This window comes from Chaetomium strumarium (genome assembly GCF_033439665.1).
Source record: "Chaetomium strumarium strain CBS 333.67 chromosome Unknown B0T15scaffold_5, whole genome shotgun sequence".
In the NCBI taxonomy this organism is placed as follows: domain Eukaryota; kingdom Fungi; phylum Ascomycota; class Sordariomycetes; order Sordariales; family Chaetomiaceae; genus Chaetomium; species Chaetomium strumarium.
Window position 1 is genome coordinate 150,071 of NW_026944433.1, and position 25,804 is coordinate 175,874.

The following is a 25,804-nucleotide window of genomic DNA, read 5'->3' on the forward strand; positions in this document are numbered from 1 at the left end:
AGACTTGTTGAGATCTGGCATCTTGCAGCCAGAGTTGGGATCGGCCTCGGCGAGGGGGACTCGGCGTCCCTTCGCTGCGCGGTAGATGCTATCGGGTAGATCGGAGCGTCGACGGCGCAGCCGACACGCGTCGGCATTGGAGCAGGCCTGCAATGGGACGTCCTGGTCCAAGATCCAGGCCGCAATGGCTTCAGGTTCCATTCAAAACTTGTGCGCGTGACGTTTTGGGTCGTTTTACGATCGAGTGTTGGTTGGTTTAAGGAGTAATGGCCGTGTTGCCGCGGGGTAGTTGTTTGTTTTCTGCGACAATGCATAGCAACGGAAACTGCGGAGCGCAACTTTCGGGTGTGGCAATTACTTCCACGTCGTTGTTGACGTTCCGTCTCTAATGCGGTCCTCTGCTCCGTACCATCATGTCAAGGGCCACAAAAGAACAAGACCAGGGACTTTATCGATGGGCATATTTCACCTCCGGTGCTTACAAGATGCTTTGCGAAGATGTACCGAGGTCGCCATTCTATTGACTTTAGGTGTTGTCGTTTGAAACCCCCGGTCGTCTCTGTCAAACAGTCCACAATCGCATTGTTGCACTTTGTTATAAAAGGCACTCGATCAAAGCGCAGAACAAAGGTGAATGGATCTCGCCTTTTTCCACTAGCTTTAAAGGGTCCCTCCTAGGCTTCTCATGTCCAAATTTAGCACCCATGATTCGTTCATTGTTGCCGCCCGGCTGCGTTTGCCGCGGCGGCCTCCTTCCTTCTCGTCCAGTCATTGTATGTGTTTCATGCAACTGGGGCCTTGGCTGCCCGCATCGCCGTGTTTCAGACAGAATAATAGTACCACGTAGGCACAGCGTCTCCTCAAACTTTCGATTTTGAGTTCTTCAAGATGCTTTGACAGTTCAGCGAAATTTTCGGGGATCTCTCGCTGGCGTTTTGGGCTTGCTTGTTCCCTTCCCTTTTCTTTTCCTTTCGCGTCTAATCCTCCTGGTTCGCTCATGACCCCGTCGCATTATTATGTTCGACAAGCAGAATTGCACTGCCATTCCCGATGCTGTGCCCAGTGATGCAGGCATCGCGGGGGCCGGCGTATGTCCCTAAACCCCCACAGACCTTAAACTTCACGTTATTCATGCCACTGACACGCATCGCAGGTCCTCCTCTCCTCAGTCATAACAGCCGGCCTGGCCCTAGGCATATCCGCCAGCCTTGTACTGCCCGAAATATGGCGCTCTCGTCGCTCGGCCTCCTCCTCCTCCTCCTCCTCCTCTAATAATAATAACCCCAGCAACCCATCCGTGATCCGACGCAAACTCCTCAACAGCTACTCCGACCAGCAGATCATGGTCGGGATCGGGCTGCAGAGCGTCGGACTCGCGAAGTCGCAGTCGCTGGTGCCGTACCACTTCTTCCTGATCTGGATGCTGGCGCTACTCTCCACGGCGACGCACAACGCGGCGCTACTAGCGCTGGTGCACGACTTCAAGCGCGACTGGGTGCTGCGCTGGATGCGCCAGCTGCTGATGTTCGTCAACCTGGCGCTGAGCTGCGTGTACGGCGTGTACCTCCTGCAGACCAAAGTCAAGGGCCTGCCCGGAACGCTGCCCATCGGCTGTGTGTGGGTGTTTGATTCGACGAGTTCGAACGTGGGTGGCCTGGACTACGTCGGGACTATTGTTGCGATCGCGGGGAATTGTGTCGTGTTTGGGCTAGCCACGTGGTACCTGCAGAGTCGGCGCCAGCGCTTCTACAAGGCGATTCAGCTGGCTGGTTTGGTGCTGATGTGCGCCATCGCCATTGGTGAGTAAAAATAAATGGTCCCAAATATCTTGTGTCTGCAGGGAGCGTTGCTAATAACAAGGCTGTTTCCCAGGAGCCACGGTCCGCGCGTACATCCTGTCGCAGGCGTTCGGCAACCCCGATGTGAAGCTCAGTGATGAAGGCGAAAAGCAGTGGAGCTTTGGCCAGCTGCTTTCCCTCCTCATGTTGATCCTTCCTGTCATTTCAGTTATCGAGATCATGCGGGGAGAGATAGCTGTCGCGCCGCCGGCTCAGGACGAGGACAAGCGGGCATTGTTTGACGGGGAGATGGCGGCGAGGTAGCGAATGAAGATTGTTAAGCGACTAATTGATTCCATACTGAGTATCTATGCTAACTAAAGTCTAAGGCGGCAATATGTCAACAGTTGTTGTCTAAGTAATCAGAATAGCTGTGAGAGTGAAGCTCATGTCATATGCATCCCTGCGCAAGCATGGCAGCGAATGAAGAATATGGATTCTTACAGTTAATCATGGTATTCATGGCCACCCAGACACCATCGCGGTTCCGGAAAGAAGTGCCTACTAGTACCTTGCAGTCACGGGCCTGGGCGTGGGTATTCCGATTGCCGCCTTCCCAACTGACCGGACCGCCCAAAGCAATTACGAGTGGCCCCAGGATGTGCGCCACTTGGTCTTCCCCGGAATAGCCTTCCCTGGGACAAACGCACTTGAAGCCAAGAGCGGCATTATTACCTCGGGTAACGACAGTTCCATAGCGACAGCCGGACTGGCCGCAGCCATCTTGGACTGTGTGAGAATCGGGGAAGTCGTCGACCCGGAGACCTCTGGCCTTTTCGGCCGTTTTCAGGACCGGAGACGAATGCCACAGATATTGTGGAAAGTTCATACCGGTGCGCGTCCACAGGCGGGGGAGCTGATACCCATTTGGAACCTATTCCATCCCAGCGGCGAGTGTCCGATCGCCGCGATGTGTATACCGAAGAAGCTGATCCTGCAACTACAAACAATGTGGTCTCTCGGATCCAAGGCTTTGTTTGACAACAGACTCGTCGTTGGTTGACACCAAAATTCAGAGCCGGCTGGGTTTCTAGCAGGTCGAGTTCTGGTTTGGAGCCGAAGCCGGAGCCGAAGACGAGACGAGTCACTGCGAGGAATAGATGCTCTGGGCTCCTACTGAGAGAGGCTGTAACTACATCGAGGCCGTACTTGATCACCCAATCCAGTATTACTTGTACAAGCTTCCGCAACGAGCTACTAGATCTCGTCAAACAAACCCAGCAATGGCATCCCAGAACTCCCTCGGCGACTCCGACATGGGCAGATGCCCGGCGAGCGGCACAATCTTCAGCTCGCCTCCATGCGGACCCAACAACCCCTTAAACCCATCCATAGCCTTCACCAGCGCCCCCTTCCCATCCCCTTCACCCACCACAAACAGGCCCGGCACCGTGCAACCCTTCATCTCGTCACGCAGGTTATAATTCCACAGCGCCTGGCACGAGTAGCGGAACCCCTGCACGCTGTTGGCCGCCACCATGTCGGTCATCCACTCCGCCACATCCTTCTTCTGCGCCATAGTGTGCGGGTGGAACCAGCGCTCGACCGTCAGGCGCGCCAACTTCCGCATGCCACTACCACTACCACCACCCTCAAGAGAATCATCATCATCCCCCTCAGCGACGGCGATGCGCTCCTTCCAAGCAGCCGTGTTGGCGTCGCTAGACGCGACATTGAAGTCGCACGCGACAAAGCGGTCCAGCAAGCCCGGGTACTTCAGCGCGAACTTGAGCGTCGTGGCGCCGCCCATCGACACGCCCACCAGCGCATGCAGCCTGGGGATGCGCAGGGCCGCGAGGAGGGTTGCCAGGTCGTCGGCCAGCATGTCCAGCGTGGCGGGGACAGGGACGTTGTTGATGTTGTCGTCGTGGCGCCCGCGCGTGTCGTAGCGCAGGATGCGCAGGTCGGGGCGGGAGGACTTGAGGATGGCCACCAGGGGGTCCCACATGTGCAGGGAGGTGAGCAGCGAGTTGCAGAAGGCTATAGTGGGCGCCGTGGGGGAGGGGTTGCCCTCTAGGCGGTAGGGAAGGATTGTCTGGCCGGAGGAGTCGGAGTCGGGTGGTGTGGGTGTGGTGACGAAGGCGTTGATGGCTGCGTCGTCGTCCTTCTCGCCGCCGGGGACCGTGGAGATCTTGCCGTCGGCTGTGGAGAAGGCGGCCGAGGGGGGTAGGCGGGACAGGGACTGCAGATCCCTCGGCGCTGGGCCGAAGACATAGAATAGCTCATAGGTCCGGCGTGCCTTGTGGGCGATGTACTTGGCGAACACGTCGTCCCTCCGCGGGGTTCTCATCGCCGCCTTGTGCTCGGGACCCTCGAGGCCGTTCTCCTTGGCGTATTCATGGAGCGTGACGATTTTGACCGCACCGCTGCTCCCGCCCTCGATGACGGACGGCGTGCGGAAGACGCGGCTGCGCAGCCACCCGGGGATCTTGGAGAGCATCGGGAGGTGCTCCTCGCGGTACCATTGCACGACGGCCTCTTCGGCGCCCTCGACGCCCGGCTTGAGCGACACCTCGACCGACACCAGCACGAGCCCCTGCGCTTCGGCGTCGGTCAGCTGCTCGATGGGCGCGAAGAGGGGGCTCTGCTGCGTGGCCACGAGGTCCAAGAACTTGCGGTCGACGGCGACCTGGCCGATGGTGGCGGCCTCGCGCGGCGACCGGTTGGCGCGCAGGTCCGTGTAGGTGGGCGTGTCGAGGTGTCGCATCGACGTCACGTCGTAGACGGCCAGGAAATGCGGCGTCTCGCCGTCCGCGGCCCGGTACCGCAGCCCGTTGGCGAAGATGTGCGGCAGTCGGAGCCGTGTCGGCCCGTGCTCGTTGTTGTACCACTCGTGGAACTGGTCCGGCGAGAGCCCCTCGCGGGGCTGCATCGTCACGTACAGCATGCCTGGCCCGCTTCCGTCCATGGCTATAATTTATAAGGTGAGGAGGTGGAGTTGCAGTTCCTAGCGGTAGTGGTCTAGAACTATTCCGTGGTCGCCTGGTCTTCAAATCCGTAGAGGGTGGTTATCCGGTTCTTCTCAAAGATCTAGTTGCTTCAAGGTCGTTGATGACGATGAACCAGCCGTTAAAGAGGTCCTCACTTCTATGTTGTGATAACCGGGAAAGCGCCGGGTCGGGGGACCGTCGAGGAAGATCGGACCAAACAGTGGAGCCCGGCTCTTGTCCCGGCTGCGGCACTCAATAGGCAAAGCGTTTTTCCGGAGGTGCACTAAACCGCAGGAAGTGGAGCGGAGCTGGTAGAGAATAGTTAGAAGTGACAGAATACTATCGTCTCAACAAGAGCTCGAGGAGTTGAGGATCAGCTCTCTACATTCCCTCAAACGGATCGACAGAAGTCCCGTCGCCATCACGTTTCAAAGTCTTGTCCCTACTACAGCGCTCGGACTGCCTGCGAAATGCTGAAGCGGTTGGGACTTGGATCATCACATGTCGGCCTGAGTCGCGTGGCAGAGTTGGCAAATGGCACGCCTCCAGACAGAGAAGCAAGGTATATTGCACGTCACTAACGCAACGGCCGTGACAGGTTGTTATATTTCCATAGTCCCATGGCGATTCCTCTGGCGGTTGGAAGTTGATATCCAGAACCGGCCTTCATGCCTTCCCAATCAACTCCCGCATTGGCCCCCCTTTTTGCCTTTGCTGTTGAAGTCATAAAACACCTAGGTCATCTCGGCCAGACCAACCCGTCCAGCGCATGCTCGATTCATTGCGTACCTCCAGAAGTTTTCCTCTTCCCGCCCCGCTCATGGCTCACCCCAGATCTCATCGGCGATTTGCCGGATGAGCGCCAGCTTCTTCTTCTCGTCCTCCTCGGTCAGCGGGTAGCCGCTCTCATGCGTGCTGAACCCGCACTGCGGGCTGACCGCGATGCGCTTGAGCGCCTCCTCGCGGGTCTGGCCGCTGCCCTCGGCCACAAAGTCCGCCGCCTGGTAGATCCGCCGCTTGATCTCCTCCTTGTCTTCCAGCTCCCGCAGCTTGGTCGACACCGCTCCAATCACCACGTACTTGTCCTTGGGGAGGAACTTGAGCGGCTCGAACCCGCCCGCCCGCTCAGTGTCGTACTCAAGATAGAAGGTGTTGACCTTGAGGTTGGTGAAGAGCTTCTGCGCAATCACGTCGTAGCCGCCCTCGGCGAAGAACCTGCCACCGATGAAGTTCCCACGGCAGAGGTGCACGCCGGTGTGGAAGTCGGCGGGCAACTTGCTGATGCAGTCGTTGTACAGCTCAATGTACGCATCCAGCAGATCATCGACCGTGCCAATGTTATCCTTGTCCTCGGCCCAACCCTGGCGGAACTTGTCGGAGCAGAAGTCTAGAGGAAGAGGGTGAGCTTCGAGAGACACAGGCAGGAAAGAAAAAGGGGGAACGGATTGAACTCACAGGCAAGACCAGGGTCGTCAAACTGGACATTCCTCAGGCCGGCCTTGTAGAGCTGATCCAGCTCGGCCTGGTACACCCTGGCGACATCCTTGAAGTACTCGGCGTCGTTCGCGTAGGCCTCCTTGGTGTAGGCACGGCCCTGCTTATACCTCATGTGGAACCACGCTGGCGTGATCATGGTAAGCTTGATGTTGGGCCACTCGCTCTGCGGCACAAACTTCTGCACCAGGCGAAGCTCGTGGAGGTTGGACTGCGACTTCTCGGGGCTGTGCTTGAGCTTGGATCCCGCAATGACCGAGTCGCCCGGCATGACCTTGCGCTCCGGCTCGATGAGGGACACGACGTCCGGGTGGTACAGGCGGAACAGCGAGGCGTCGGCATCCTGGAGCCGGATGGTCCCTTCGAACTCGTCCCACATGAGACCCCAGAAGCGCGTGCGGTTATACTCGCCGCTGGTGACGGCCTTCAAGCCCAGATCCTGCTGCAGCTTGACCACATGCCCGACGGCCTCTTCCTCCACTGCCGGGAGGCCCGCCTCCTCGGGGCTAACGCCCTTCTCACGGATGGTCTCCCTCACCTCGAGCAGCCGCTGGGGCCGCAGGAGGGAGCCCATGTGCTCGGCGCGGAATGGCGGCATAGTCGCGACGGAGCAGTGGAGTCTTGTGAGCCGCAGAAGTGTACTGTAGGAACTCTCCTCTCTCTTCAGGTCAGGATCGCTCTTGAGAGAAGTTGAATGGCGAAGAGTTCAGCTGGTAGGCGGAACGAGCAGGATTTGAAGATCGAAGAGAGGTTAAATAAGTAAGGACGACACGATGGCGGAAGCGGGGTTCCTTTTTCTCCATTTCCCCCATCCTCCAATTTTTCGTCTCCGTAAGGAGTATCCAAAGGAGGCGAAACCCATCGCCCTAGGACCCCTAGCGCCCTGGTCGCGCGCGCGGGTTTCCAACCAGTCAGCGGCCGGCGGCCATTCGGCATTGGTTATTCAGCCAAAGTAATCGTCAGCATCCGACGGGTCAGGCTCCATTGTTGCTCCGCATGGCACCGCGGATTTTCTAGTCCCTGGAGCAGCTCTGGTGGGTTGGCGTGTTTGGTTCGGCGGGAGTTGCATGTGGGCACCGCGGGGCAGGTTGCAATGGAAGCTCCATGATCCTGGCATCATCCGGGCAAGTGGGCCAAGAGGGGCAAATCTCGGCAGCGATCTGTAAGTTACCGATAGTTATTGTACAATACCATAAGGGGTGGTATCTCAGTGTAAAAACAGAGACTACTAGTACATACATCCCCTGTCATTACTGTTACCGTGTAACAGCTTGTAGAGGTAAGTTACGATTTTATACATTTTATAGGCAGTGCCCGCACCACCACGTTACCTCGCTGGTGAAAGATAGGTACGAGGAATTGTAAAAGCGCATATTCTTATGGATACATGGCACCTCTACTCAAGGAATGGGCAGGCCACTCATCCTATTCCGTACAACATTACCTCCTGGTTTCTCATTGGCAAGACAGCAGCGTTTGCGGCCTCAATGGCTTCCCGTCGCGCTGTGCAACGCGAACATAGGTCAGACGGCATTGGTCCTATTGGGCAGTAATGGTAATGAAATCGGTGAGGCATACCGTCACTGTGAGGTGCCCCGCATTGCGATAAGTCAAGCCGCCCAGATCGCTTGACGCCAACACTTATCCCGTCGATGGCGGGCCTCACTGCAGCTGTGCAGCAAGTATTGACGGCGGCGGCCACTGACGTTCTGGATTCTTCTGTGATAGCGGAAACCCGCATTGCTTCATGGGGAGGTGTTGAATTTGAATTGATCTGGCTGCGGGAGCTCCCTCCATGCTTGCTCCCTTCATGCTCCCTTCTATCGCTGAAAAGTACGGGGGTCGTGGCGGCCTGAAAAGGAGAGCCGCTCCTCCCTCGTGCTCCTTCCTGGTTGCTGCTACCTATCATGCCTTGCGCAAACGTTCCAAACATCAGCTTGCGCAACAAGACTCCCTACGAGGCGCTCTCGCCTCGAGTTCAAGACCCAAGTTCGGTCTGAGGTCCTAACCTCATCGTGCCTACCATCCGGGCGTCGACCCCCGGGGCGTCCTTTCACAGTTCTCAGAGTGCGGTGCAGTTCCATGCCATTGTATGACGTTGTACTCAAGTTTGAGTCAAACTAGACCTGCCGAATCGCAACTTGACCAAACCTCGCCGTTTCCGAGGCTTTCCAAGGCCTCGTCTGCCGCCCCTTTCTCACCCCCTCGGTCAGTCATTCGGCTCCGACGAAATGGAGGTCTTTATGCGTAATGTTTTGCCCCGTCTTACGGATCGGTCGTTGGAGACGCAGCTCCAGCCGCTTATGGAGCGACTCCATATCACGGACTACATGGTCGAGAAGGCGAAGGGCAAGCACATTGGAAATATCACGTTCCGCCACAAAGCCGATGGCGTCCGGTTCCTGCAACACCACAGAGAGATCACCATCTTGGGATCCAGAGTTGTCTGTCAAGAGAGCAAACGGGCGGTCAACGAACTCACACTGAGAGCTATTGAGCACAAGGCCAGCCAACGAATCCAGAACGAGACTGTCCCGCAAGAGACGGTCAAGACTTTGGCGGCAACCGAGCTGAGCTGCGGCTACTACACCTTCAACGACAAACGGCTCACCTTCACGGCTGAATGGACGGCGAACGAGAGTTGTCAGCTGAAGTTTACCAAGCGAAACCTCCTCGTCCGCTTGACCGGACGAGACGTGCAACTCCGCATGCCCTTCCAGAGCATCATTGAGCTTGTGTGGTGGCACGACGGCACCGTAGCCGTGACCCTCTCGTGGGCTCCGACCATTCTAGCACCAAAATCCACGGGAAATGACGACATCACAACGCGCTTCTCAATGTTCACCATCCGCCAGCAGACCCCCGAGCGCATGAGACAAGTGGCCATCGACCAGAACCATCAGCGCATCGTGGCCACTTGTCTGGTTTACTATTTCAAAGTTCCCAACGCCATCACTCGGCATGCCAACAGCGATTTTCAAAGCGAGATATCCAGGATGAGCTCGCGACAGCTCTTCCCTGTCACTCGCTATCATCTCGGGTTCGAGCATGCACGCCAAGTGAGGTTCAGCGACGCTGCGGCAACCCTGCAATCCGAGCTCGCCGAGTACAATCGCGGTGACTCGCTTCCTTTTGACCTTTTGTTCCTACTCCACGCGCTACTGGCAAACGGTTATCTTCACCCAGCCACGATTTCCGCTCTGGCTTCGAGACTAGTTTCACGCTTCGCAGCAGCCAAGAAGGCCGAGAGCCAGCAGCCGCCCGTGTCAGTCGACGCCTTCAAGAAGCTGTTCGACTGGATCGACTGGCCGTCGCCCGAGGGCGACCCGGGGATGTTCGAAGTGGACGGTATCATGGAATATCTGGAACAAGCCGAGCAGCTCGTCCGGCAAAGCCGTGCCGTGAAGGAAAACCAGTTTGATGAAACGCCGAACCGGGCACGTATCTTCAGGGCCGTTGTCACCCCGACGCGCGTAATGTTTCACGGCCCGGAGCTGGAGCCCATGAACCGCATTCTCCGCAAGTTCCCGGATCACTCGTACTTCATCCGAGCGCAGTTCTGCGATGAGAATGGCCAGGATCTCTTCTTCAATAACACGGTATCTTTGGATTCCATCTATGAGCGGTTCAAGGCGGTATTAGTGAGCGGTGTCATGGTGGCTGGCAGGGTCTACAAGCTCTTGGGCTTCTCGCACTCGTCGCTCCGCGCCCACTCGGCATGGTTGTCTGCATCCTTCGTCCACCAAGGCCAGCTGCACATCCCGGAGTACATCGTCACGGGCCTCGGCGACTTTGAAAAGATCAAGTCTCCGGCCCGGCGCGCCGCCCGCATTGGGCAAGCCTTCTCCGAGACACCGTACGCTGTGGACCTCGACGAGAACGCCATTGAGGTTCGTGAAATACCGGACATTGAGCGGAACGGCCGCGTGTTCACCGACGGTTCCGGGAAGATCTCGCCCGGTGCCGCCAAAGCCATCTACAACGTCATACCGAAATCCAAAGGATGCCCAACTTGCTTCCAAATCCGGTGGGCGGGCGCAAAGGGGATGCTGGCTGTGGACCCGCGCCTCGTGGGCAACTTGATATGCATTCGTCCATCCATGATCAAGTTTCCGAGCAATGATAAACAGCTTGAGATCTGTGATATGGGCTCCAAGCCGATCCCGATGGTTCTGAACCGCCCGCTGATCAAGATCATGGAGGACATGGGGGCGCCAAGGGAGTGGTTCCTGGAGCTGCAAAGCAGAGAAGTACGGCGACTTCAAGGGTTAACCGCCTCGGTGTACAACACGGCGAGTTTCCTCCGCGCGCAGAGGATCGGCGAAAGCATCCAGCTTCATAAATTCCTCCGCCAGACGGAAGCTATGGGTCTCGACTACCGCCAAGATGGCTTCCTTCGGGGAGCGGTTGAGGCAATCCTTCTGCAGGAGCTTCGACTCCTCAAACACAAGTCCCGAATCCCCGTCCGGAAAGGCATGACACTCTTTGGCGTCCCGGACGAAACGGGATACTTGAAGGAAGGACAAGTATACGTGACCTTTGATAAAGGTGACCGCCATTCCGAGCCTCCTGGATCCGGCCCCGTAATTGTGACGCGATCACCCGCAATGCATCCCGGGGACGTCCGGGTTGCTTACAACACGATCCCGCCCAACGAGCATCCTCTTGTTCACTACCGGAACTGCATCGTGTTCAGCACGTGGGGCAGTCGAGATCTCCCCAGTCAGCTCGCTGGAGGCGACCTCGACGGCGACACTTTCCACATCATCTGGGATCCCGAGCTGGTTGGCAGAGTTAAGACCTTTAGTCCAGCTAACTACCCCCGAGTCGAGCCGTTAGAGTTGAACAGGCCAGTGACGTCCTCGGATTTGGCAACCTTCTTCTTCGACTTCATGAGACAGGATTGCCTAGGCCGGATCTCCACTCGGCACATGATACTGGCTGACCAGCGGCCGGCTGGCACCCTGCATGCGGATTGCATCAAGCTGGCCGAGCTCCACTCTTCTGCCGTTGACTTCTCCAAGACGGGGCGGCCTGTCTCAGTGAGGGACCTGCCTCGGAGTGAGAAGTGGCGGCCCGACTTCCTCGCCCCCGGCCCGCAGATCACGATCCACAATAAGTCTGATGTTGAAGTGCTGAACCAACACGTTGCACCCCAGAACGATGAGGATGACGAGGACAACGACGAAGGACCTCGGTACCAGTACTATCGCTCCCCGAAGCTCTTGGGACAGCTCTACCGGGCGGTGGACGAGAACAAGATCTGGGCCGAGGACATCAAAATGGCAATCCGAGCCGGGAGCGCTTCGTTCTGGGACCAGCTTTTGGACGCCATCCACCAGCGAGTGAGCGCCATCGGCCCGGTGGAGTGGCAACACCGCTCGGCCGAGGCGCACAGGATCCGTTACGCGTAAGTGCTTTGTCAGCCGTAACCCTCTCTCTCAATGACCATCTTCTCTGACCGTCTCTGTCTGTCACACAGCTACGAAGAAGACATCCACGGCACCATGATCGACGGCGCCGACCACCCGCACCAACCGCTAAGAGAGCTGGAAGTATTCGTCGGCTTCATCATGAACAAATCCGGCGTCCAGACACACCGGCAGCGCGACCGCTCCGTCAAGCTCAAGGACGAGTTCGAGCGCATCACGACCTACATCGCGCGCGAGATGCGCAACCCGGCCTCGGTCAGCGGCTACACGAGCGAGCTGGACGCGCTGGAGCTCTGTCTCGCCTGCCTGCACGTCGCGTGCCAGAAGAAGGAGGAGGACAGGGACCTGCGGCCCCGCCATCGCAGCTCGGCGCATAATCTCGAGAGTTTCAAGATTGTCGCTGCTGCCACCCTGCTGCGCGAGCTCACTGCCCTGGAGAGGGGTACCGTTTCGGGAGCGGGCCAGGCGTATGCCTATGGTGGTGGTGGCAGGCCCAGTAAGTAGGGGGCCATCAACCTGATCGGCGCTGCAGTCATTGCTTGAGCATGGCTTGGATTCGGCTGGTCATTTTGTCTTCGGTTGATCAATAAGGTGCCTTACCAAGGGGCCATGGAAAAAACCGTACCTCGGTCTCACAAGTGTGCGGCACCTTATAAAGTTTCCTTTTTCCTCTCAACCAGCACATACGACCATACCTGGTAGAAAACACGGGATCCCGTCCGCTCTCCCTTAGTTAAGCTACCAAGGGCCGAACCAGTACTCAGGTGGGTGACCACTGGGGAATCCTCGGTGTTGTATGTTTTTTTTTTTTTTTTGCTCCATCGTCGGTCTTGGCAGTGGAGTGTGAGTTTTTAATATCTTGATTCATTTTATGTCCGGCCGGCCCGCCAGTTTCGCTTTGATTACTTGATTGCCATGCAATGCACTCTGATACGACGATTTTGGTCTTCTTCGATGATATCTTGTTTCTTCTCTTCTCTGTTCTTCTCTTCTCTGAGTCTTTCTTCTCGCTCTCCTGACTGTGATGGGACGGACTGGCAATGGCTCAGGCAGGGCTTTTCATATAAGTACTAGGTAATGCGCGAATAATGGTCTGGATATTTCTGTGTTCGCCTCTACTGTGGACTCCCATTCTTCTTTCAAAGGTGTTCGAATCCTCAACGAAACGGGTGATAGGCAGTTTCCCGACTGTGGTCCGTTCTTGATGTATTTCGTCTCATGAGTTATGATAAGGGCAAAAACTACGAGCTGTTTCTTAACCTGTCGAGTCCCAATCGATGCTTGGCCTTGGTTGATTGAATTGTAACACCGTAATAAATATCAAGCGTCCTGAACTCCAAGGTGGCAAGTACGAGTAGGGACCCAAGCACTTGCCGACACCTCGGTGCATGACTCTAACACAGGACCTGCCAAATTTCGGCCTCTTGGCTTATGGTTACACATAGGAATCGACTACATTCACATGGGCAGTTCTAGGTTCTCTTCGTCAGTCTCCTGTCCTTGTGATGTTGATACTAGTGATGCGTATAAGGCCAATGAATACGAGGCACGGCCTAGGTACGTGATATGTCCCGACAATGAGAACTCAGGCCAGACATATCATTGTATATGGCCGCCCCCATCGGCCTCCCCCTCGACTCTCTCCTCCTCCCCTTTCCAGCTTTCGTGCCATCCGACACTCACCTCCAAGCCGGCCAAGACAGGACAATTCTCCAAGCTGCTGCGTCGAATCGGTCTCGCAGGCAAAGCCGGTAAATGTATTTTGGCTTCGTCCTTGTGGGGGAATCCTGCTCGGAATCTATCTACACGACAGCTAGTATAGACTCGGACCTGGATCTTGCATTGGACGTACTCAGAGCCTCTCCTTGCATAAAGCCAAGGGGTGTACGCCCCTCCAAGCGAGTCGTTATTCACCACTCGCTACTACTAGGCCTGTATCCCGGAATATGAGAGCTACTACTACTAGTAGTAGTTAGTAGCCGTGAGCCGGGAATGATCCAACCCCATGTCACCCTCCCCGACCGAAATCCTGGCAATGCCGAGGTATCCCTGACACGTCAGGAGTAGCCTGGTTTTGGAAAGAGTGGGTAGTTCATTCAAGATGGCCTCGTTTGTGATCTGCGTCGGGCGGGAGGATCCGTCAGGCCATCCATCAGACCATCCATCATCCGGGCTATCTATCCTTTGTCTCGGCTTCGGCCAGCTCCGCCTCCAATTCACTCAGTCAGTGCTGCCTAGGAATTTGTACCCTCCTCTCGGCAGGGTTGGGTTCGTTATTCCTCCAGGTCGAGGATGATGTGTGCGCTGGCCAAATCTCGGAAGGCGAGTCCGTATTTACCAGGAGCCGGGTGTCTCTAGACCGCAAAGGGGATTCGCGAGGCCGTTGTCTGTGCTCAGCGTTCTCCCTTCTCCAGAGCCCACTTCTGGACTGGCCTGTATGGTAGATCAGGGCGGGGGGCAGAACCGACAAGATCGAGAGCCAGTCGGGGAAAGGGGCGATGCTCCCTTCCGTCTCCTTGTGGATGCAGGCCTTTTTCCTCCTTGGACTCGCCGATCTGGACGACACGGTCGAGCAGCAGCACTCCCTGGAGGAGGGGCTGCCGCTCGGTTGCTTTGAGGGCCAGAGTCGCCGGGGTGCGTTCCCCCCGGGCTCCGCGAACCTCTCTCGTACCCAACCATGCCGAGGTCCAGGTCCTTAGCGCGGGACCGGTCCGGGACCCCACGAAGGGAGATCCGGTAAGATCTAAAAGCCCTAGCCGTCGAGCTGGGAGAGGAGGAGCAGGCCATCAGCGTGGTATAGTATCTGGACTGCAGCCAGGGTGTACGTTTCGGCAGCGGAACGGCCCCCACAGACGGGTATCAATCGCGGCTTCCCCCTGACGTAGTTCCCCTCAAGGCCGAGTAGTGCGTACACCAAGCTTGTCGCGACGGTCTGAGGATCGGAACCTGCGTACTCGGATGATAGCGTACGTAGCGGAGGGAGAAATCCAGGGGTCTCGAGTTCATCTTGCTGTTGATGTCAATGTAGAAGTGGCTGGGGCGTGGTGCAAACACCCGGCATCCGTCGGGTCATGGACACCCGAGTTGAAGAGACGCGACCAAGGTGTATTGGTCAAGAACCTCGACGTCGCGACGACCGAGCTCCATCCAGTCCACGACATGTCCGCCACATATGACAATAACCTTGCCGGCCAGCACCACCCACCTAATGGATGATCCACGCACGCGTAAAGGTAGCTACGTCGCCAGAATTGTCGAAGCGCCTCTCACGCCACATCGTCGTCGAGGGGCCCAAGTATCCCTCTAAAGCCTGGCAGTTTCTGGTTCCATGGGGTACGGTTTGCGAGACGATTCTCCTTGCTGAGATTTGCAAACGTCTTCATTAACTACACAGAATCTCCCGCGAGCTTTGCCTCTAGTGATTGCGGATAGGTCCACATGACTAGGGCAGTAGCAAGGTAGTGGAAGGGCCGTCGCCATCGGGGGAGGCCCAGTCTCGTCCACATTGTGGAATCGAAACGGAACAGGAGGACAATGTTGCCGGCGAGGTTAACGAGGCGGAAGTACATGTTGAGCGCGAACATGGCCAGGGTGGCTTGCGTCGCCCTGGGGACAGGGCCGCCGCTTTTGTGTGAGATGATGTCGCCTGCGACGTAGTAGACGGGCGGGATCCAGAGCGCCAGGATGGCCAGCTCGAGAAGGAGCGTGTAATGGTAGGTCCGCCGCGAGGTGTCCCGGAGGTGCAAGAAGGCGAGGCAGATCCACATGAGGAGGAAGTTGGTCTTGAACGGGGTCGGGTCAGCTAAATACACAACTAGAAATCATTACACACACCTTTACTCGGACACATTGCACTGTAGTAAAAAATATAAGAGGAGACACTCACCACAGTCGGCGCAAACACCAGCACGCGATGGCGAAAATACCGCCACGCCAGCGCAGCCGCCACGATCCCTAGACCGAACTGCAGCCCGCCCAGCACGAAACGAAACACAAACAGGGCGTGGTGGTACCGCCTGTAGCACAAGCGATGCATCTGGTCGCGCTGCGAGATGACGATGTGATGGGAGCGGAAGCCGAGGACGACGGGGAAGCCGCACCAGCGACACACCAAGACGACGTCGGCCTTCGCCATGGGAACCCTCCTCCCGACGCGGATGCGCGGATCGCGCACCTTGATGGCGCAGCCCAGGCAGAGGCTGGCCAGCGCGTACTTGCACACGGATGAGGAAGGGTCGCAGTCGCGCGGTCGAGGTTGGGGTTGGGGTGTGAGGAAGATGGAGCGCCACGGGTCGTGGACCAGGCATCTCTTGCAGTGGCGCTGCAGTTGGGCGTCCAGCCAGTCGGCGCCGACGAGCGTGCTGATCTGGGCCGGGCTGGCCAGGTGGTGCAGCTGCTTGCATGTCGTGCTCACGCGGAGGATGGCGGGGAAGTTGAGGTGCTGCAGGATCATGATAAGAATCTCGGGCGGGAGGGTGAGGAGGTGGAGCGGGCGCCGCTTCGGAGGTTGCGGTGGCCTTGGGGGATGGGGGATATTGTTATCGTCCTCGTCCTCGTCGTTGTGGTTGATGTCTGGCTTCTCCGTGCCAGGGCCTGCCACTGCTAATGCCGCGGTGACATCCGTATCGGGGTCTTTCCTCGCCAACGGCGAGATCGAGTGTCGCACCGTCTCGGAGAAGTCATGCAGGGATTGGCCAATGAGCTCATGCATCAAGTGGCCGCCCGGCGCCGATGGCTCTGGCGGTAGTCGTCCTGGGTCCATCTCTAGGTCTGGAGCATGGCCCTTATCATGATCCAGAGTGAGCGCCATGCTAACGCTGTAACGCAGCTCAGCTCATGTGGCAGCTCCACGCTCTCCCTTCCTTTGGTGTATCGATAGTGTATGTAGCAGAGTGAGAAGGGCCGTTGTGCACCTTCTCAATTCCAGGTTGTCAGCACAAAAATCTGGCCTCGAGCTTTTAGAAGTCTCCCTAACATGCATCGTGATCATTATCTGGCGCTCACTTACAGCCAGTCGTGTGGCTTCAATCAATGCTGCATCCAACAGCCAGATCCATGCCAAAACGGGGGGTTGGTGATGGGTGATGCGGGGCACTCCGGGCCGAGGGATCGGGCAAAATCCTGTGGGTTAGGTGTTGATCGGTTCTGGGCCAGGAAACGTCATAAGAGACTCACTCGGTGCACAGGGCGTGGCGAACTGAAGCTGAGCAGAACAATTACTGGTAGCGGTTATTACGGTGTTGTTATATTGCAATCACCACCCAGGTACCCGAAACAAAACCGATGATGCTGTGATTGTTCGGCTACTCCGCACGGGCACCATAAGCGTACTGCATGCAGTCAGCCTAAGAGAAAGCCCATCTCTGTCCTAGGTAAACGCGATTGGCGGGGGCATCTCCCTGACATTCATCACCTATCAGAAGGGCAGATGAAGATGCGCAAGTTCCTTTTTGTGCGAGCTGTAGAACACAGTGTCTTCCATCTCATTAGGCGGGGTGTCTGCCCAAGGCGGACTTCATGTCCCGCCTGATGTGATTAAGGTGAGAGGAACCTGCACGTGTGCATGTACTCGTACATCAGGTTACAGGATCGTTCTATTAATACATTCCTCTTCTCGGAACTGAAGGACGCGTACCGTGCATACCCTCCTTATGCCCATTCATTTTGGTGGCGGACAACCTCATATCCATCATTGTCTGTGACGGACCCGTCATAGCCAGTGAACTCAATCGACGGAACCATGACTGCATCCGTGGGTGAGATCCCCTGGCCCTGCACCGCCTGCATCCCTGATGCAGACGGGACCTGCAGGTGCAGATCCGGCAACCGCTGCTGCTGCCCGAAACCGGGCATTGTATCCCAGCCATTGTACGACCCGAACGCAGCGGCCTGGGGAACATGGGGCGAGAAGTCGCCCGCTGCCTGATCCGAGAGCACGGAACTGGTGAGATCCACCCCGGGATTGACTGGTGCTGGCCCGGTAGCATGTGCCAGCTGGCGCTTCAGTGTATCCATCTGGTTGTTGAACCCCATGGGGAAGTGCGGCGGCGGCGGCGGCATTGTGACAGGTTGGCCCCCCTTGCTGGTGGGAGGGACCCAAGGAGGGAGAAGGGACGTTGTCACCAAACCACCAACACCGGCTGTCGTGGAGCTGGCGTAGCTACTGATCGATGGCATATACGGCATGTGCGTCTGCGGCTCGGCCGTCAAGAGCAGCTCCGAATTTCCCAGTATGCTGGCACTCTGAGGAGTGGCAACGTATGGCGAGGAAATGTTGCTGTCGGAGAATCCCGAGCCTTGGCGCCGATGCTGCGCAGGAGTGAGCCGCGTCGAGCTCTGTCGGCTGGGCAACTCGCGCGGTGTCTGGGGACGAACAATTCGTCGGCGGCCTCCCGCGGCACCGCCTGTCTTCAGCCGGCACTCCTCAAAGACGGAGTGGATGTGTTGCTGGAAGATGTCAAACACGAGGTCGACGTCGCTGTCCGACCCTATTCCGTCTTGGATGCGTTGCCGCAGCTGGCCGACGCAGTTCTCGCTGTTGAGCTGCGCGTATACCTCATCCAGCTCCGTCGGCGGTATGAAGTCTGAACGACTCTCGTCAGCTCTCAAGCTTGAAGGAGTTGACAGAAACAGGGGGGTCGTTGCGGCCACTTACCGGGCGTGCGTGCCTGCGGATCCTGCGGGAAGAGAAGATGCCAGAGACCCTCCCAGCAGTCGATCTTATTCACTGCCTTACGGTCGTTCAGCGTGTCTTCGATCGAGTTAGTGATGCCATCTTCCGGATCTGCACTCGAAGCCGCTTGCTGGGGGTTGCAGATCTGAGCCTTGTCCACAGCCAAATGCTCTTCTAGCGCCGTTCTCGACCCCATGTCCCGTCTGCACCGCGGGCAGGCGAAGCCTGAAGTCGCCTTCTGCTTGTGGCACTGCTTGACATGGCGTCTGCCCCTGGTTAGATGACAGCGCAAAGGGTTGGGAGTGGGGCGAATTCTACCTACTTAAGCTGAGGGATATCCGGAAATCCCTGAACGGCACAGTTCTGGAAATCCCGGACATTGAACCTCACAGGGTTGCGCTTCCGGAACGGGCAGCTGTACCGCACTGAGTCCGACTGCTTGTCGGACGGGCGTTGCGGCGAGACCTTCAGGCGCTTGCCGCCGTCGGGGGTGTCGCCTCCAGAACCACCACTAGGGCCAGCACCGTCGCGGGCATCGTTGAAGCGCTTCCGACCGCTTCCCCTGTTCCCGCTCGCTCCGCTACTTCCCCCACCGGCTCCCCCGTGGTTCGCGTCGCCACCCGCAAGCCGGATCGGAGTGGTGGCAGACCCCGCTCCGCCGCGGGCCGCCTGGAATGTCCCAATACCAGCGTTGCGGACGCCACTGTTAAGTACAATTCGAGAGAGCTCGTCCAGACAGTAGCTGACCGACTCATACGCCGCCGACACTGCTTCAATGGACGCGAGGTCTTTGACCTGAATGCCGAACGCCTCCTGGAGGACTCGATCACACAACCCGTGTACTGTGCTGTCGTCCGGCTTGGGAGTCGACCGCCCATCGTCGTCGTCATCATCGTCCTCCTCCTCACCACCATCATCATCGCATGGGTCTGATGCTTCGCTGCTGCTTGAGCTGGATCGCTCAGGGGCACCTGCCGATGGCACCGGGGTACTAGAGGTGACGGCCTCAGGTGTCGCCTGTTCAGGAGTTGGCACGTCATCCGCTGGCTCTGCTTTACCGCTCATCTCCGGCTCTTGCACGTCTCCATCCCCTGCCGCTACTTCCTCAATCGTCTGCCCCTGTGTCTGGGGATCGGAGGAGTCGGAGGAACCGGAGGTGTCAACCGCGGAGGAGTCAGGCTGATCGCCGTTCAGATCGTCTGCTGGCCCATCACCCCCTGAAGGATCTGATGGCCTCAGAGCGGAGGGAGTCCGCGTCTGGTTGGAGGCATCCGATCCCGTGTTGCTCCTGACACTCGGTCTGGATAAACCGATCTGTTCCGGCCGCCCGTGTCGAAAAGCTGGCGTGTCTGGCGAAGAGCTATATGGAAGCTCCGGCGCTTTGTCTGCATCGGAGCAAGAGAGGGGTGGTGGTGCACGGAACGGCAACCTCTTCCGGAGCGGGATCGCGGCAGGAAAGAAGCCGCTGCGACGAGGCGATGACGGGTAGCTTTCAGCTTCACCGTCTAGACCTTCGTCAGCGAAGGCTGCGTCCGGGCTGTTGAGATCCGTCAAGTCTGTTGCGGTGGATGCAGCGACAGACCAGTCGGTATTGGTTCGCCGTGGATAGTAGTCCGAGACGCTGCTGTCAGCAGTGTCCCGCCTCTCAAGATGGCAGTCCTCGGTTGCGTCCTTGTCTCTCCGCACGAGTGGCTCGACCCATTCGATGGAGCCGGGGCGCGAGGAGCCAGATGGACGCGTTCCCACAGCGGACCCTTCAGGCCGGCCATCGTTTTCTCGCACCGTAGCTTCCCCGCGCCCGGCCGGAGGGCGCGAGGCTGCGGAAGAACGGTCCATGAATCCAGCCGTCGACAGGGCAGGGCGGTGTTCTGTGTCGTTGATATTCAGGCGATCTTGGGTTCGCTGGTTTGGCAACCGCTAGTAGCACGCAAGCGTGAGACGGCCGAGGCAACGGACCACGCCAAGAGGCTGGTTTGCAGGTTGATATAATGGTTGCTACATGACAGCCAGTGCGCGAACCAGCTGCCCGACGGCTTAACAACCTTCCACCTCCTCGCGGGCCCCAAGGCTGTAGCATGGGCTGTCTCGGCGGGGCATGTAACTGCACTGCCGCCCGCCAACAGGATCGACTGGACCAGTCATCTGCAAGGCGGCGGCGGTGGTCGGCCTTGTGGCCTGCTGTTGGTCCTGCGGCTGAAGAATCAAGGGCAGTCATTGGCCCACATGAGCATTGAAACACCCTACCACGGCTCGCTCCTCAGCGTGTGTAAAGTTGTGTAAGCGCATTGCATGATTGGGGCATCCACAATGTGGAGTTGATACGGTTCTCCGCGTGAGGTGTGAGCAGTCAAGCAAGGCTCGTCGTTATTTAAGTTACCCAATCCGGGAAGTCGAGGCTAGCCTTTCGCATTAGAAGAGGTTAAGACTGTCGAGAGGAAATGTCATCGGTTGAATTCCTGAAGCGTGCCGAACGTCTGTGATCACACGAGGTCCAGTGCAGCTGTTGCGATAAGGAATGTGTCGATCGAGGACAACCGGCGCTCAGAAAATTCATTGCACCACCACATGATGTGACTGTTGCCCAAGTTGCGGTGCTGCTGGTGTATTTTGGTGTCTTTCTCGACTTTGCCGCAGGCAACCACCGCCATTTCCGGAAGAAGGACTCGCGTCTCGAGATCGACTTTTGTCTTTTTGTGTAGCCGGGCTGTGGGTGGGACTTGCCGAGCCACACTTTTGCACCGCCATAGCACTTCGAAGTGGGGCGCATCTTCGGACCTGGCAGGAAGGAAGTGGCAACCTCACATTGATGATGCTCCAGATCAATCCGCCGAGCATCTCGAAGAGCGTCTGTACCGCCGCCAACACTTTCCATGTCAGCTTGGGCGGGCTATCTTGGTGATACCAAATTGTTTCTCTAGCATTCTTCGACGACTCTATCTCTCCTCGACTGCCGGAGAATGCGCCGCACAACAATGCAGCGGCCCGCCTTTGTGCGTTACTGCTCCGCCCAAGGCTGCCAGACCGTCCTCGAGGACATACACAGTACAGGCAGCTGTTGCTGGTGGCAACAGGCTCCGCGGCCTTCCCTTTATACACCAGTCTGACCGAGACTGCGGTCTACTACTGGATTCACAGGACCGTCCCTGCCGTCCTCTTCGTCGTGCTTGGTTTGGGCAGCTGCTCCCTCCGAACTGCACACTCGGCTCCTGCAGCCAGCCGTACAAAGCCAAGGCGGGGCACCAGAGTGACAAAGGTCGCTCAAGCCTTTGCTGAGTTTGCTCAGGCTCAGAGGTACCGATGTGCAGTCCGTGCCCCTGTGCTGGCGCGCCGCGCAACAGCAACCTCGAATACACGTTAGCAGTTCTCTGAATTTTTGCCTCGTCAACAACCAACAAACGGTGACCCGAACACAGCTCAAAGCCATCTCGCTTTCCACCACACCGCCCCAGATCTCCCAAATCACGCCATCAGCGCCGAGCTCGCATATCACCAGGGAGAATATTTTCGCGAATCGATACTATTCTATTATCTTTCTGAACACATTCGCCGCGCAAAAACCAGTAACCAGTATATCTAAGAAATGGCTGGCGGAAAGGGCAAGTCCTCGGGAGGCAAAAGCTCCGGCGGCAAGACTTCCGGGTCAGATGGCCCCAAGAAGCAGCAGAGCCATTCGGCGCGCGCCGGTCTGCAGGTATGTTCAGTCGTTGACGAGTTTTCCTTTGCATGTTATCCTTGCGACAGCCTCGATGCATCCAGCGTTGTTGTCTGTGTAACCTCCCTCCACCGCACGCGTCATCCCTACATTCTTCGCAACCTGGTGTTTTCCACCACCACCACAAACAACGACGATGGATGTCAGCGCCGCCACCACTATGCAACGCCGGCGCGACGTCCACAGGCCAGGCTCGCGTCGCCTGTGACAGTCCCATAACACCAAGCGACTTCTGCCGCGACGGGGTTGGGGAGCCCCGCACTGAACTTCGCCTTGGACGCGCCAGACAATGAGCGCGCACCTGGTCTTCCTCTTAGTTGCTATGTTGAGGCTAACCCAATGCGTCCAGTTTCCCTGCGGCCGTGTGAAGCGTTTCCTCAAGCAGAACACGCAGAACAAGATGCGCGTCGGTGCCAAAGCCGCTGTTTATGTCACTGCTGTACTGGAGTATCTTACCGCTGAAGTGCTCGAACTGGCTGGGGTGAGTCTTGATTACTATACTTGCATCCTCGTCCTGTTCATCAGAACGCTAGCTGACCCCTCTACCTCCGTCCCAGAACGCTGCCAAGGACCTCAAGGTCAAGCGCATCACCCCCCGCCACCTTCAGCTAGCCATCCGCGGCGACGAAGAACTTGATACCCTTATTCGTGCCACCATCGCCTTCGGTGGTGTGCTACCGCACATCAACCGAGCTCTTCTCCTCAAGGTCGAACAGAAGAAGAAGGCCAAGGCCGCGGAGGCATAGGGAAGCCGCTGAGCCGGTTCTACATTTCTGGACTATTGCAAGGCTGAAAATGGCGGGAAATTTCCGTACTCGTTCGTTTCCGTTGCGACATACCGAGCCGTACCCTCGCTCGGCGTTAATCTCTCGTTTCCATGTCGAGGTGCGCCCGAATCAGGGAGATTAGCTGTTTCCGGTCGGGCACTTCTTGCGGTACCTGCGACACTCCGTCACAGCCGATGCAGAGAGGGTGAGGAAGAGTTGGGTTGGCGTTGGTCTGGTTTTGAACTCGTTGGCGAGAGTTCCGTGTTACGGATTTGTCTGACTGAAGCACGTCGTCGTGGTATCGGAATGGTGTGCTTTCGCTTCTATCCAATGAGGGTGGGGGCTCACGCGTGTATCAACACAGTATTGTCTTGTCTTGGGGTTATTGAGGGGAGCAAAGGGTGCCGCTGGGGACTGGAGCAGAAGAAGACATGCCTATCCAAGCTACACACCGCCTTGCGATTGATTTGAACATCACACCGCCCCCTGCCGGGGCTTACACAGGGTTATCATTAGGCATGTCGCGCGCGGCTTGGCTCAATTATATCAACAACAACGGATATTGAAATGTAAGGCTACTACTGACCGCACTCTGGTTGCAACTGGCAACCGGGTCCACTGATTTTATCAAACAATATGGATGGATGTAGATCTACTTCTTGGCTATTTCTCTATCTCTGCTTCCTCCTTGAGCCTTTCTATGAGGATTACCCGTGTGCTCTTTCCTCGGGACCGCGTCTAGCCGTTTCCTTTTCTCTTCTGAGCAGCTAGATCCTTGGCATCTTTCAACCATCTCTCAAGAGATGTTTCGCGTGCGTAGCGGCACTCGGATGGGAAGTCGCAGTGGACGAAGCAACTGAGCTTCTGTAGGACATACATGTCCTCCTTGCGGCGGGCGACCTCGTCACGCTCGGCCCTCGGCCGTAGCCGCCACGAGTCAAGGCCTGGCGCCCTGCCCCTCTTCTTCTCCGGCCTCAGTTCCCACGTCGCGAAGATGTAGTCCCTGGCCTCCCCCTCCTCCTTTTCATCGTATGGTCGCTTCCTCTTCTTATTCTGAGCGCCGCTTTGTTCGGCTTCTCCAATTCCTCCTCCTTGTCGGATGGCAGCAGCGACTGTGCGGCGGTATGAGCCCCAGGCCGCCCAGCCCGGGTAGTCGAACTTGGGGGTGCAGACCTCGTCCCAGTCCCAGTCGGGCCTCTTTTTGCGACGAAAACGGCGGTTCCTGCTCTTGGGGAGACAGTACTTGTGGCCGCAGTTGAAGCAGCGCCGTGTGCAGGCGAGTAAGTATTTCCTGCCGCACTCGTGGCATTTCCACTTCCATTGGGACGGAGGGTCGGGCGGTGGGGGGAGGGCAGGGGCAGGGGCAGGTGAAGAAGGGGCTGGAGCTGGGGCTGAAGTTGGGTCTTTGCTTTCAACCGCGCTCTCCTCCTCCTTCTCATGCTCCTTTTCCTCCTCCTTCGCCTCGTCCTTGCCTTCCTCCTTGGGTGATGGTGATATCTCAGGATGCTTTTCGGGCGGTGGGGGGGAGGCAGGTGAAGTGACTCCTGGGTCTTCGTTTACAACCGCTCTCTCCTCCTTCTTGGCTGATAGTGATGTCTTGGGGTGGGTTTCGGGTGATTGTGGGCTCTGGTTTTCTTCTGCATTTATGGCCACAGCTGGTGAAGGGGCGATATTGCTGTCCCCGCTCACCAGGGGTTGTGCAGATTTGGATCCCGTTGACCTTCTGGTTGACTTTCTGGGTGAACTTCTGGTGGACCACCTTCGGATCGACTCTTCGGTTGACTTTCTGGTTGACTCTCTGGATGACCTTCTGGTTGGATCCCTGGTTGAGGTTCTAGTTGACTTTCGACTCATGGCTATCAACTGCTCCGCTAAGAGAGCACTCAACAGACCCGCGGTATACAATAGAGACAGGAACTTCAGGATTTCAATCCATGTTACCTCCATTGTGATGAAGGTGAGAGACGAGCTCAACTTTATTGTGCCGGTGGGCGTGAGAAGCGGCAAGAGCAGCACAAAGTAATAGCGAGCGTCACAATTGCTTGTGTCGGCGCTCAGAATATAACATTGGATTGTCTGCCACGGCTTTTTATATCCGAAGATACGGTTATACGCATCCGCCCTTTGTTGTTGGAGCTGTCTCTCTATCCTTTCACTGTTCTCTCCAGGAAATTACTCATTGGCAACATGAAAGCTGTTCTTTGAATGTACAGACAGACCACAGTACAATGACCTCACAGCACAATGGGCGCTGTGTAGGCACAATCAAAGGAACCAGGACAACGCTCCCCTGATCTCCCTGTGTCTGTCGCTAGGGAGGTGTCTACACCACCAGCCGGGTTTAATGAGATTACATCGTGCAACGAGGGACTAGTAGTTCGAGCCCGAGTTTCACAGGTTTGCTTTAACCTGGTTGCCCTCCTTTCCTCTTATTTCCGCTGCTTGAGCTGTGCTAATAAAGATATTAACAACCATCCAGGGATTAGAAAGACGGCGGATTTTCATGCCGCCTAGTATAGGCAATGCACAATTTCCATGCAATGGCTGTTCCCCGAATGATTTGGCTGGCATTTGGTGTTAATCACACTGGAGTGTATAGGTATGTCATGCTGCACAATTTATGTAAAACCAACATACACCTCTTTCCTGGCACACCAGAGGATAAGGTACCTATCGTCTAGCACAGGATTGTGTTCCGTAACGGCCCTGCGGCCCTACCGGGACCTGCCTACCCTTTACAGTGTGACGCCTTATATCTAAATCCCTTCTCACAAAATCGAAGATGATTTTGCTTGGGCTTGTTATCCGTTTCGGGATCGATACATAAACGCCACCAACCATGGGAGAGGGACAGGAGGACAACCTGGGTGGCGAGCCAACGCTGCGTCGCTGCGGATCCATTGCAACTTGGAGTTGCTGTCTGGCGGCCAGCTTCAGCCCTGTTGGCTGTCAGCTGGA

At 57.1% G+C, this 25,804-nt stretch overlaps 9 protein-coding genes across 9 annotated transcripts; 4 read left to right on the top strand and 5 right to left on the bottom strand.

Annotated features, from left to right (window-relative positions):
- The first annotated feature begins 847 nt into the window (after positions 1–847).
- B0T15DRAFT_417609 (uncharacterized protein) lies at positions 848–2,281 on the top strand. Its single transcript, XM_062865494.1, has 3 exons — positions 848–1,088; positions 1,154–1,799; positions 1,873–2,281. Exons 1-3 carry the CDS (start codon positions 1,017–1,019, stop codon positions 2,100–2,102), a joined length of 948 nt encoding a protein of 315 aa, XP_062719699.1. The 5' UTR covers positions 848–1,016; the 3' UTR covers positions 2,103–2,281.
- A 445-nt stretch (positions 2,282–2,726) lies between these two features.
- B0T15DRAFT_417612 (Alpha/Beta hydrolase protein) lies at positions 2,727–4,960 on the bottom strand. The gene has a single exon (XM_062865495.1). It carries the CDS (start codon positions 4,744–4,746, stop codon positions 3,046–3,048), a length of 1,701 nt encoding a protein of 566 aa, XP_062719700.1. The 5' UTR covers positions 4,747–4,960; the 3' UTR covers positions 2,727–3,045.
- A 344-nt stretch (positions 4,961–5,304) lies between these two features.
- On the bottom strand, positions 5,305–7,313 carry B0T15DRAFT_435949 (uncharacterized protein). Its single transcript, XM_062865825.1, has 2 exons — positions 6,224–7,313; positions 5,305–6,155 (listed from the first exon to the last, which is right to left on the bottom strand). The coding sequence occupies exons 1-2, from the start codon at positions 6,858–6,860 to the stop codon at positions 5,587–5,589; spliced, it is 1,206 nt and encodes a 401-aa protein (XP_062719701.1). The 5' UTR covers positions 6,861–7,313; the 3' UTR covers positions 5,305–5,586.
- Positions 7,314–8,058: 745 nt separating this feature from the next.
- B0T15DRAFT_535012 (RNA dependent RNA polymerase-domain-containing protein) lies at positions 8,059–12,485 on the top strand. Its single transcript, XM_062869473.1, has 2 exons — positions 8,059–11,672; positions 11,745–12,485. The coding sequence occupies exons 1-2, from the start codon at positions 8,494–8,496 to the stop codon at positions 12,196–12,198; spliced, it is 3,633 nt and encodes a 1,210-aa protein (XP_062719702.1). The 5' UTR covers positions 8,059–8,493; the 3' UTR covers positions 12,199–12,485.
- A 2,595-nt stretch (positions 12,486–15,080) lies between these two features.
- Positions 15,081–16,456, bottom strand: B0T15DRAFT_485713 (uncharacterized protein; the record flags this gene model as incomplete). The annotated part of the gene is made up of 2 exons (XM_062866306.1): positions 15,081–15,476; positions 15,581–16,456. The coding sequence occupies 2 exons, from the start codon at positions 16,454–16,456 to the stop codon at positions 15,081–15,083; spliced, it is 1,272 nt and encodes a 423-aa protein (XP_062719703.1).
- Positions 16,457–17,343: 887 nt separating this feature from the next.
- B0T15DRAFT_398611 (uncharacterized protein) lies at positions 17,344–19,432 on the bottom strand (the record flags this gene model as incomplete). The annotated part of the gene is made up of 3 exons (XM_062864962.1): positions 17,344–18,278; positions 18,350–18,570; positions 18,690–19,432. The coding sequence occupies 3 exons, from the start codon at positions 19,430–19,432 to the stop codon at positions 17,344–17,346; spliced, it is 1,899 nt and encodes a 632-aa protein (XP_062719704.1).
- Positions 19,433–21,947: 2,515 nt separating this feature from the next.
- On the top strand, positions 21,948–22,825 carry B0T15DRAFT_485714 (histone-fold-containing protein; the record flags this gene model as incomplete). The annotated part of the gene is made up of 3 exons (XM_062866307.1): positions 21,948–22,058; positions 22,429–22,560; positions 22,637–22,825. The coding sequence occupies 3 exons, from the start codon at positions 21,948–21,950 to the stop codon at positions 22,823–22,825; spliced, it is 432 nt and encodes a 143-aa protein (XP_062719705.1).
- A 759-nt stretch (positions 22,826–23,584) lies between these two features.
- B0T15DRAFT_400242 (uncharacterized protein) lies at positions 23,585–24,190 on the bottom strand (the record flags this gene model as incomplete). Its single annotated transcript, XM_062865046.1, has 2 exons — positions 23,585–23,884; positions 23,960–24,190. Coding segments are annotated over 2 exons (531 nt in total), but the record flags the coding sequence as incomplete, so codon positions are not given.
- A 187-nt stretch (positions 24,191–24,377) lies between these two features.
- B0T15DRAFT_535022 (uncharacterized protein) lies at positions 24,378–24,789 on the top strand. Its single transcript, XM_062869474.1, has one exon. It carries the CDS (start codon positions 24,439–24,441, stop codon positions 24,682–24,684), a length of 246 nt encoding a protein of 81 aa, XP_062719707.1. The 5' UTR covers positions 24,378–24,438; the 3' UTR covers positions 24,685–24,789.
- Positions 24,790–25,804: the final 1,015 nt, after the last annotated feature.

Coding starts and splice junctions, on each gene's coding strand:
- B0T15DRAFT_417609 (XM_062865494.1), top strand. CDS start 1,017: ATGTTCGACAAGCAGAATTGCACTGCCATTCCCGATGCTGTGCCCAGT. Junction 1,089..1,153: donor CAGGCATCGCGGGGGCCGGC/GTATGTCCCTAA, acceptor CACGCATCGCAG/GTCCTCCTCTCCTCAGTCAT. Junction 1,800..1,872: donor GATGTGCGCCATCGCCATTG/GTGAGTAAAAAT, acceptor GCTGTTTCCCAG/GAGCCACGGTCCGCGCGTAC.
- B0T15DRAFT_417612 (XM_062865495.1), bottom strand. CDS start 4,746: ATGGACGGAAGCGGGCCAGGCATGCTGTACGTGACGATGCAGCCCCGC.
- B0T15DRAFT_435949 (XM_062865825.1), bottom strand. CDS start 6,860: ATGCCGCCATTCCGCGCCGAGCACATGGGCTCCCTCCTGCGGCCCCAG. Junction 6,156..6,223: donor TGACGACCCTGGTCTTGCCT/GTGAGTTCAATC, acceptor CTCTTCCTCTAG/ACTTCTGCTCCGACAAGTTC.
- B0T15DRAFT_535012 (XM_062869473.1), top strand. CDS start 8,494: ATGGAGGTCTTTATGCGTAATGTTTTGCCCCGTCTTACGGATCGGTCG. Junction 11,673..11,744: donor GCGCACAGGATCCGTTACGC/GTAAGTGCTTTG, acceptor TCTGTCACACAG/CTACGAAGAAGACATCCACG.
- B0T15DRAFT_535022 (XM_062869474.1), top strand. CDS start 24,439: ATGTCTTGGGGTGGGTTTCGGGTGATTGTGGGCTCTGGTTTTCTTCTG.